Here is an 11,805-nt window from a genome sequence, read left to right on the forward strand (position 1 = left end):
TCCATTGTTAGTTATATTTTATATTGTGATAATTGATTATGATATTTTATTTGTACGATTAAAATTATAATATACTTAAAAAAATTATAGGAATACTTATTTAATAATGTTCTTCTTAAAAAAATTAATGCTAATAAAAATTTGTAGACACAAATTTAAAAAATAAGTAAAAAAAATTTAGTTTTACCAAACAAATAAGTGAAATACACTTTCAGCATCATGTCCATTTTAGTAATTATACACAGTCACAGCACTTTTACATTAACATTTAGCAAACACTTTGATATTGTTTTTTGCACTCACAGCACTTTTGAAAACATAGTTTACCAAACACTCAACTGCTTTGCTTTACAGCTGACTTTACTTCACAGCTGTTTTACTTCACAACTGTTTTTTCTCACAACAATACCAAACTGGCCCTAAATATAAGGGAAAAGATTTTGTGCCATATTAGGGCACAAGATCTATGTACCCTAATCAGATGCAGTAAAATTATTTTGTACACATCAATATATATTTGTCAAATCATATTAATATTATATTTAGTGAAAGACCATCTTATTCATAAAAAATTCAATGATTCTTTTTTTTTTTTTTATATTCTTGATTTATCATATTTTTCATAGTTCATCATCACATTTGCAGATGGATCATCATTCTCATCAATATAGTTAGAGTAATCTTACCACCATGAAAACTATATATTCATGATTTTTTTTTTCTTGATAGACTATTCATGGGAATATTTTTGTAGCTAAACCTAGATGTACATGTTGATTCAAAAATCATTATGTGCGAATAAAGCCAATAAATTAAGATACCCGAGAAGGATAAACCCCACTTGAATTGAACTTTTGATTCACTTAATTAAATTGAAATGCCTTATAAGAATTGAACTTTTGCTCTTATTCGTCCAAAAAATAGATTATACTATGAACATGTTCACTTCATTGTTCTAGCTTTCACAGAAATAGCCCAGGCAGAATCCCAAAGGGGGCAACAGCCCAGCAACAACAAATTACAAAAACAAAAGAAAACGCTGCAAAACCAACACATAAGAAATCTAAACAAGCATAGCAAAAACAAAGAAGCCAGCCAACTGAAATACCCAACCACCAAGCAGCAACTCCAAGCACATAAGCCTCTTATTCATCTAGTTTTATGATGAACAAATTGATTTTTGAAGTCTGGCATTTATTCTCATTAAAAGATAGATCCTGATTTTCGAGTAGCTTTTTAGAGTTTTAAAATTGGGGATAATTTTTTTAAAAAAAGAGATAGACAGTTAGGTTTTTTCAATTGGTTATAAAATCTTTTACTTTTGTAATTTAATTTAAGTTTTGCAGGATTTAAAGAAAACTTAATTGAGTCTTTTTAAAAGCTTATGTGGCAAATAAATTTTTACTTGTATTTAACAATGTTTTTTTTTTTTTTGCCAAGATGTATTTAACAATGTTGAATACTCTAATTGACATGAAAATCCATGTCATTAGGGCACAATTAGGGCACTCTAGCACAACCCTAAATACAATGGTCCACATAGCTAGGGACGCCATTAAATTGTAAGCCTAGTATGATTTAATTCAAACACAATATAATTATTTGCAAAATAATTATTCCCTCAAATCAGTTAATTTAATAAGAATTAATTACCCTAAGCTACCTTTTATTTATTGTTTTTACTCTCTAGTACACCAATTAATTTTTTTTAATAACAAGGTAAGTTGCTATCTTGAAATCTGGTCAATTGCCATTTTATTTTCTTTTTGTCATTCTCTTTCTTCTCTCTTCTCTCTTCACGCTCATCTTCTCTCTTTATCCCCCCCACTATGTCTCTTTTCTCTTTCTTCTTCATCATCTTCTTGTTCTTCTTCTTCGCAGAGCAAGCACCTCCAGGACGAACACCACCACCACGAGCAGCTCCGTGATCTGTTCGTCATCCAGCTTTGCCATTTTGCCGCTGCCCGCCACTGATTTCGATCCAATTTATCAATTAATCAAATAATTCAGATCCCGACTTTTCTCTCTTCTTATCAATGTCTGTGCATGAGTATGTTTAGGTTCTTGATTTTTTTTGTTTAGTTCAGTTTCTGAAACTGCAGAAAACTGCAGTTTCAGAAACTGCAAGTGAACTGAAACTGCAGGTTTCTGCAGTTTCTGGAACTGCAAGTGAACTTTCTGCAGTTTCTGGAACTGTAAGTGAACTGACTGCAGAAACTGCAATTTATGGAACATTGCAAGTGAACTGAAACTGCAGTTTATTGGAGTTGCAGTTACTAACTGCAGTTTCTGAAACTGCAAATGAACTGAAACTGCAATTTATTTGAGTTGCAACTGCAGTTTCAGAAACTGCAAATGAACTGAAACTGCAGTTTATTTGAGTTGTAAGCTTGCAGTTACAGTATAAGTGAAACTGCTAGTGAATTGAAACTGCAGTTTATTGAAGCTGCAGGCTTGCAGTTGCAGTTACTAACTGCAAGTGAAACTGCAGTTTCTAAAACTGCAGTTTTTTTTTTTAAGTTGCAGGCTTGCAGTTGCAGAACGATACTTGTGAGTGAAGATGAACAATTGTTGATTTGGTAAAGTTGAAGAAAGAGATCGATTTGGCAAAAAAAAAAAAAAAGATCAATTTTGGACTGTTTGTGTAGTTGGTTTGGTTGTGATGCGTTTCTTTTGGAAGGTGTCCGCATGTTATATTTTGGGGGGCTGGTAGATAGTGTGTGCAAGTTAATAAAAATAGATTGAGTGGTTTTTGTTAATATTTTGCTTTGTTAGTACCTTATAATTAATGGACTCATTTAATAATTAATTAATTTCGTCCTCATCTTTTAATCAGTTTGGTCAGAGCTTCCCATCATATATAATTAGTAATATATGGGATGGTAAACATACATATAAAATATGTACGTGTTTATTTGGAATATTTGCTCTGAAAGTAAGGTGAAAATTTCAGATATATTATATATATTGTTTAAAAAATTTAAAATTTTAATTTCTTTTCTAAAGTACACGAATAATTCATGGAAAATATGGAATAATACGTGATAATATAAGAATAATATATATGAGAATGATTTGCGTATAATTGAATAATAAATGAATAATACATTTATTATACGTTTTGGATTGAAAAGTACACGTATTTTTTCAATATTATTTGCAATGAATGAACATTTACCAATTAAGCTAGAATCAACTTATTGCAAAGGATATGAAAGTATAAAAAGCATTCACCTTGAATTAAACTCCTAATCCATTTCTAGGGCATAAAACATGCTAGTGTACATAAAATGCATATAGAAGTGACAACTACCATCGTAGATGGATTTTATGCTCACGAGATAAAAAGAAAACTAAAAAGTATTGTTAACATTTTAAAAGTTATATTAACTAAAACAATTAACAGTTAACTAAACTAACGTAAACATTTTCTTATATACCAAAGAAACTCAAGTGTCATTCCATGTATATTGATAATCATTTACCATTTTTTGCAAAGTACGTCAGTTGTATAAATCTGTCATCCAAATAAATGATGATCAATGAAAATAAACAAAACTTTTTTTACGGCAAATAATAGTCTTAGTATCAAGAACTCTCCATTTCATACTCAGCATATCTTTTTTCTTTACCAAATAGACCCAAGAGATAAAAACTAGATCGATGGAAAAAGTTAATTACAACGATATATTTATTTTATTCAACTTAATACATTTAAGGGGTTAAATTAAACTACTTCATCACACCATGCTTGTTCCAGTAAAAAGGTTTGCTGGAACTAATGATTTTTGTCCAATATTTGATTCAATTTATTTATTTTTTTAATGAAACAATCGTTGATTTTATTTAATATGCTAGTCAAAGGGTAATCTACCATTTCTCTTCACAAGTGATCTACCATTTTTTTTTAGTGAAACAATCTTTGTTATCTTGCCATTTCACTTGTGACCTACCATTTGCAAAGTGGAGGTGATCATGACTCATCCGACTTCCGTATAAATTTTTGTGTTTGTTTTTACAATATTATTTTTTGAAAGGGAAAAAAACAAGAAATTTATTATTTCATTTGGGTCAGATTATATATGTAGATTGTAATTGTAAGCGCAGTTATTGTCGTTTTACAATTCAATCCTGATAGTTAGCAATATTCTGATAGTCATTTCAATTTGAATTTTTTAAAGACTGTTTTTATTTATGCTGCAACACTACAAGAAAAGTGGACATACACCACACCTCACCAGCAGTGGCATATGCTTACAAATACCACTGACCATCTGTGGTATTTGAGTATACACCACAGCCATTGTCACAGGAAGGGTATCAGTGGCCGTTGCGGGTGTATCGAAAAGTCTACTGCCACTGGATAGGCTTCTGTGGTTTTTGTTTATGCATGTTTGTCTTGCAATCAGGTCTAATTCGTCAAAATAGTCTACTTGAGAGCCAATCAGGTGATGCCACGTCGGCATTTTCCCTCTCAGTTTTGACGGATTGGACCTGATTGCGACACTAATGGAAACACGGTCCTACAAACGTGCGAATTAAAATGACCGGACCAAAGTGTGACTTACCCCAAAGTACAAGGACCAAAAGTGACTTTTTGCATGCAAATGACGCTCTAGAAAATTTTTGGTTTGCGTTTCGTTAGGTGGACCAATACCGAACACAATAAAAAATTTCGAGGGGTGTCAACTGAATGGGTCAAAAAAAGCAAGCAGTCATTGAACAACATACTCTTACTCGGTTGATATCCATCAAATGGACATATGAAGTAAACATATTTGGATTCATTCGATGGGAGTGTTTTGAAAATACTAAACTAATTTGATGGTTGGCTACCAAATACTGTCATCATATTCGGCATACCAGTATCGAATGAACCTCTCCAACATGGATATCCATAAACCTCATTTATCGAATGAACCTGATTGCAAAATAAATGAGGAATTTCCATTGAGCAACAAAGCTCTTCTTCCTCCGGTGAATATATGATTTAACCATTAAGATCACCAAGATAAATGAGGATAGGGCAACCAACACATCTGTTTTTTTTTTTTTTTTTTTTCAAAATCAATAACATGCTCCTTTATTCGTCAAATTATCAAACCATAAAGCATGCATGCTCCCATCCATCCCTGATAAAATGTGAACGAACATGATGTTAAAAGCATTAAAGCATACAAAAAAATATTGAACAGACTCCACAACAGAGAGCTGCATGCTTTATAAATGCAAAAAACCTTTATTTGAGAGTTGGGATATTTTAAAAAAAAATGTAAGAAGAGATATAAACCATAATTTTAATTTAACAAATATATGATGAACAAAAATAGTAAGAATATATGAGGTTAACGAATTATTATTACTAGCCTCTCCGCACTCGCTTTCGCGAGTGCGAAGCGGCTCTTTCTATTGCGCATACGTTAATTTTTAGACATACATTCTATTTATTAATGTGCATCTTTGAAATTTTTTTTGTTTCTAGTGTGAGAATGTTTCTTTTTTTTTTTAGATTGGCATCAAATTTTTTACGCATACACCGTTGATTTGTTACAATAGTTGTTGTTATGAGTCTAAATATCGGGTTCATCTGAAGTAATACATGAGAGAGGCTGGCTTTTCCCTTTTGACCAAATTGTCGTCGTACTTTGTAGTAAATGTTATCACTTTTTGAGGCATGGATTAACTGAGAATGCAATTACTAAATTTATTGCGCATACGTTCTCAAAATATATGTGCAAATGAGCAATAAAGTTGTAGGGAAAACCACCATAATCCATATGATTAGGTTGCTTATGAGAGACACGTCATACGTTATCAGGTTGGAGCAAAACTTCTTTGTACACCACATTTCTGGTAAAAATGCCACTTTCACCGGCTATTGAGCCTTTTTTTACTTGAACCTTAGTTGTTGACCTTGAAACCCCTCTCGATAAAGCCACATATAACTGCCCATGACTGAAAACATGATCTGGAAGATAAATACCTACGTGTGGTATTGTTTGACCTTGAGATTTGTTTATAGTCAAGGAGAAACTCAATTTAACTGGAAACTGCTTCCTTGTCAATTCGAATGGGAGTCCAGCAGTCTATGCATTCTTTAGAGGAATTCTTGGTAGAAAAACTCTAGTTCCCGCAAATTGCCCAGTTAGAATTTCTGCGTCAATGAGGTTTTGGTAAGAACCACGGCACAATAATCTGGTACCATTACACAATCCCAATTTCGGATCAATATTCCTTAGCAACATGATTGGAGCACCTCTTTTTAACGTCAATTTGTGTGGCAGCAAACCACCAACCGTTATTGCATTTAAAAATTCTGGTTGATACAAATTTCTTGTGTCATCCTCGACCTTGTCAAATGAATATAAAGTCTCTTCCATACCTGGAAAGATACCAATTATCTTTTCATTCAACATGTCAACAACTTCGTTTGTAGGGGTTATTAAGGCTCTTTCCACCATGTACCTCGCATCATATACATGATCTTCCAAATTAGGGAAAACCTCAGCAATCAGTTGATTAATGGATTGCTCGCTTTCCCACGATACAACCATATTTTCAGGTATTTTAATCATGTCATCCTTGACCACATGTTCTTCCCCATTGCCAACACGAAGTAAAAATTCAGAAAAGTGTTCATCATTTCTAGATCTCATATTTTCTTTGAGTTTCAGAATCTTTATTTGCGACCAAAATGATGCTTTCACTACACTGGCTTGAATTAGTTCAGCTTTGGTCCCTTTCGGAACTACGGGAAGAACTTGTCGAAAATCTCCACCAAAGATCATTATCTTCCCCCCAAACGGTAAATCGACATCTAATATATCTCTGAAAGTTCGATCCAATGCTTCAAAGGCATGACGATGCGCCATTGTGGCTTCATCCCAAATGATTGCTGTTGTCCTTTGTATCAATTTTGCAAGATCAGATTGTTTACTAATAGAGCACGTTGATGATGCATCAGGGTTTAGTGGAATCTTGAATCTAGAATGGGCTGTCCTCCCACCCGGCAATATCGTAGCCGCTATTCCAGATGTTGCTGTTGCTAATGCTATTAGACCTAATCTCCTTAAGTTTGCCAACAATGCACGATATAAGTAAGTTTTTCCAGTTCCACCTGGACCATCCACAAAGAATATTGAATTTTCATGACGGTCAACTACACCCATTATTGTGTTGAATGCAAACTTTTGGTCGTTATTTAGACGCTCAATTGCATCGAGGTCCGCTTGTGGAATACTTATCAACATTTCATCTTGAATACATCTCGGCTCCATTGAGCTTGTTTCGACATCACTTGTCATTTGGGGAAGATCGTATTGTGAAATGTTTTTGTTAAACTGCTCCAGTAGTCCATTTAAATCACGCAAGAGTCTGTTGACGACGAACACATCATTTACGTCTCTTGAAGAAGGATAATTTTCAATCAAGAATGGATAAAATTCGTCCCATAATCTCCGTACGCCAGTTGGTTCACAATACACCAAAATTGTGACGAATAATCTTCGTAAAGCTGATGGCATCCTCATAGTAGAGGCCTCATGCAAACATTGTTGAATACTGCCATCTTCTTCTAATAAACCTACACACAAAAACCACAACAACATTAAGAAAGTAAACTTTTAAAAAAAAATTCTGATTCAAATCATTTGAAAATCAAGAAATAAGATTTTATTGGCTAACCCCGTCTTTCGGCTGCTTGCTTAAACGTGGGACACATCACATCATCAACAGTTCGTAAATCCTCGAATGATCTTGGTCCTTTCACATGATTAAGGAGGATGCGAAGATAAAACTTTTCACCTTCAGAAGGTGAGACTGTGTATATCCTCCCAATAACCCTTTGAAGGCCTACTCGTTTAGTCCATATTTTCTCCTTACTGATCCATCTATAGTGTTCAGGCATTTCTCGATACAAATATCTTCTCGCTTCCACATCCGTACGATTCAGAGTGAAATATTCAGTAAGCATTGTCATTGATAATCCATCATTTGACAAAATATTTGTTATAGTGTCATTTGCCTGATATTGGACTTGTTGCATGTTCGGAAGATGTATTTGTAATCGCCACACGGATGGACATATCTTATTCATGGTAAATTTGAAAATATGCCATAGTGCTTCCGGTGCACAAACCCATCTTGCATCGACAAATTGCCTTATTTCGTCTCTAATAGGATCTGGCTGTACTTCAAGGGCAACTCTGTCTGGTCCTTTGTAAACATACTTATATAAGTACTTAACACTTTTTATACTGCAACATATTTCTACATTGATGTGACAATCATACTTTAAAAGCAACCACGGATTGTATGGAATAACCCAACTGTTATCAACCATTACAGTTCCACGTCGATCTAGAGGGACGGACATGCGATCTCCTCGTCTTCGATAAATTGGATAAGAATCACTCCCTAGAATAGTGACGGGTGCAAAGGATTTAGGGTAACTTCTTTTACATCTGCCATTTTTCATGCATGGAGAATGTTGGTTTTGTACTCCACATGGACCATGTATCATATGTTTTAACACTGCATTGTAAAGATGCGGCTCTCCATCTTCGTCCGGTATTTCAGCTTTAACAATGCGGTCATAATCATCTGGGTTGTGAACCTTATCATTTTCATCTAACACAATAAGCATGTGTACATGAGGAAGGCCTCGCTTTTGAAATTCAATGACATAAGCATGTGCAACAACTTTACCCAATACCCCTTTATCCACAATGTCTTGCTTTAAGTCTGTAAATTTTGCTCGAAAAATTCTGGTGAGTAAGTCAGGACGATCTTGAGGCGTTTGGCCAGGGTGTAATTCACTTTTAATTTCTTCCCAACTTGGGTTGCATGTCATTGTGATGAAAAGATCAGGCTTCCCATATTTTTGAACCAAAGCCATTGCATCTTGGTACCGCTGATACATGTCACGTGGGCTTCCAACAAATGATGATGGCAAAATGGTTCTGCGACCGATGTTACCTATGACATTAAAATTTTTATTTGGTAATTACTTTGCACACTCCTTACATGGTAGATAATATTTAGTTATGAATGTGGAGAGAGATCCATACCAGCATTATTTTCACCTGCATTTAGAGAGTCTTGAAGGCCTTGGTAAAGTTCAGCTCGAAGTGTTGTTTGATGGGAACGTACCCATCTAAGTCTGTGTGATTCAATTTTCACGTAATTATCCACAACGTACTGTTGTAAAAGACGCCCCCCTCGAAGTAGAACTGATGGATCATCCTCGCGTATCTGCAAAATCAAAGTTTGGGTTTACATTTCAAAATTCTCTGAAATTAATTAGGTGGTTTTTATTTCTTTACGCACCTGTAAAATATACGCATAATAGTCGCAAGGCGATAATTCTCTTCCACGATCGTCACGACTATTAATATCCCATCCATATGATCCATACGACAATAACAACGGATACTGTAAAGGATCATAGAATCCAGCCGTGTCTTGGACATTTATAAGTTGCCCTTGAGCTGTCTGAACGATGAAATTTCTTCCATTTTGATTGGTGGCTTCATCTCCGCTTATTATAATTGCAGCGACCTGAGATGCAGATGGTAAACTATATTGAGGCCGGTTTGCTGGTTGCTCCTTTAAGATGAGTTTGCAATTTGGCAACTGTGGGTGTCGCCCTAAGTGTTGTAATGTCTGAGCGAACGGATTATGTTCATTAAGAATCCGTTGTATCTTTTCAACCACACTTCTATCTAGAATATCACTCTCAGCCAACCGATTTTCAATTGCATGCTCGGTATCATATATATAAGCTTGTAGAAATCGCGGTCTATTACCTTCTCTTGGTAGAAGACTACCAATTTTATGATATATAGATCCTTGTGCTCGAAATGTATAAATTCCACGTCCTCCAATATTAATTCTGTCATCAACATGGACACCCATTGAAGTGAAGGCAAATACATGATTGTAGGCTCGAATATTTTGCCTAAAGTGTCTACCCTCCGATGTTTGGTCTGTGAAAAGTGTTACCATTTCTGGCGGAGATGGTATCCATGGCAAGGCAACTTTTCCGTTGCAACAACACATATTGGAGGTCTCATTATGAAATAATTGCGCTGCGCACTTTGAACATATGGTTGGTATAGGTAATTGGCATCCTGGGACTCCCATGCTCTCACAATAATCTCTAGCACAATTATGATTTCTCCTTTCTCTTGGCCTACGTTGAACTCGAGGTACGCTATTGCTGCCTGGCCCCGCATTATGATTCGTTGTTTCATTAGGCACTTCTGCTTTTAAATAATTCACTTTTAATTGTGAGTGAAAGAATTGTAATTCAAACTAAAAACAATGCAAAAAATAACCCACCATTAGGAGCAGAATTTAGATTATCCTCGTCGGCCATTTGCAACGTACCCGAACGTGCTATTCGTCTTATATGAGTCAAACGTCTTCTAAGAGGTTGCTCAATGTTGTTGCCAGAATTGGATAAAACTCTTGTGCTTAGGCCTTCATCCTCCACATGTTCAAATAAATTGCCACTCGTATTTGAACGTGGCATCTGCGTTATATGGTTCACACGCATTGTAGAAGCATATTGACCTTCATTCTCATGATTTGACATAACTCTTGAACTTGGGCCTTCATCGCCAACTCGTTCTATCCAATTGATGATTACACTTGAGTATTATATAATTTTAATTTCACTTTTCATGCTTAAAAAATTATAATTATAGAAGAATAATAATAAAAATGCTATTTAATAGTGTAAACAATATATGAACTTATTTTAAATAAGAACCCTAAAAATGTATAAATATTAGTTAAGCGTATAAAAAATACCAGGGGATGACTGATCTCTATTACTGATGTCCGCCTCAATTCGATCATCACAAACATTATCAACCATTGGTCGCTTCCCTCGAGATGCCTCGCGCCGTCGAGCCAAATAATTGCGATATTGTGAAGAACTCAATGATTGTCTCCATTCTGTTGAACTCATCCTATAAAAAAAAAATAAGGATAAAATAGAGACTTGTGAAAAAATTAGGGTTCATTTTATTTTTTTGGAAAATTATCAGTCAAGTTTTTTATATCATGGTGTACTTTAAAATTAGCATAACGACGACCATGTTGATTGACTACAATCCCAAATATTTATGGTGGGCTGCACTCAGAGAAGGTAAAATCACACCATCATCCTCACTCTCTCCTCCTATTTTTCGTATTTATTAATTGTATTCCAATATGTATTCTAGATTATGAAGGTAATATATAAAAAGTGTGTTATGAAATATGGAAGTTTGAAATTCAAATGTGATGCGCAAAATTAAGAGTGTGTGAAAGACTTTTTTGGGTGTATCTTAAAAATTGCAATGGATTAGGGAAAAAATTGTATTTGTCTTTTGATTTGTTTCTCAAATATATTTAAAGTTATGAAGGTTTGTGAATTAGTGGACTGTGAAGGGTAAAATAGTTAGGCTTATGTTATTTTTTTTTTTCTTATGTGAACAGTTATATTAATCTCTAATATTTGGATAAAGGTGTCGACATAATATAAAGCAATATATAAGAAAAACAATCATAAAATACAAAAATTGCATACCTATGCAGAACCAAGATCAAATATGTTTCCTGCGAATATTTCCCTAACCAAATTCTCTAAACGCTATGCTTCATTTGCAATAGCATCATTAATTTTGTGCTCGCAAATTGCAATGCAACACCCAAGTGGTAAGTAATTAGATTGAACTAAATTTTGTGCTTACAATGCAATCAGGCGGTCCACCGTGACTTTCAAGGTTCTTCTTCAAGTCCTCGAGTATTTCAGCA

At 34.5% G+C, this 11,805-nt stretch overlaps 1 protein-coding gene and 1 pseudogene across 1 annotated transcript; both read right to left on the minus strand.

The window, feature by feature from the left end:
• Positions 1–5,804: 5,804 nt before the first annotated feature.
• On the minus strand, positions 5,805–8,920 carry LOC147280011 (uncharacterized; annotated as a pseudogene).
• A 122-nt stretch (positions 8,921–9,042) lies between these two features.
• Positions 9,043–10,975, minus strand: LOC147280012 (uncharacterized). The gene is made up of 4 exons (XM_086250083.1): positions 10,816–10,975; positions 10,342–10,632; positions 9,328–10,223; positions 9,043–9,252 (listed from the first exon to the last, which is right to left on the minus strand). Exons 1-4 carry the CDS (start codon positions 10,973–10,975, stop codon positions 9,043–9,045), a joined length of 1,557 nt encoding a protein of 518 aa, XP_086106209.1.
• Between the last annotated feature and the right edge of the window lie 830 nt (positions 10,976–11,805).

This window comes from Dryas octopetala, chromosome 7 (genome assembly GCF_963921425.1).
Source record: "Dryas octopetala chromosome 7, drDryOcto1.1, whole genome shotgun sequence".
Lineage (NCBI taxonomy): Eukaryota > Viridiplantae > Streptophyta > Magnoliopsida > Rosales > Rosaceae > Dryas > Dryas octopetala.

Coding starts and splice junctions, on each gene's coding strand:
- LOC147280012 (XM_086250083.1), bottom strand. CDS start 10,975: ATGAGTTCAACAGAATGGAGACAATCATTGAGTTCTTCACAATATCGC. Junction 10,224..10,341: donor TCTAAATTCTGCTCCTAATG/GTGGGTTATTTT, acceptor ATGCGGGGCCAG/GCAGCAATAGCGTACCTCGA. Junction 9,253..9,327: donor ATTATGCGTATATTTTACAG/GTGCGTAAAGAA, acceptor TTGATTTTGCAG/ATACGCGAGGATGATCCATC.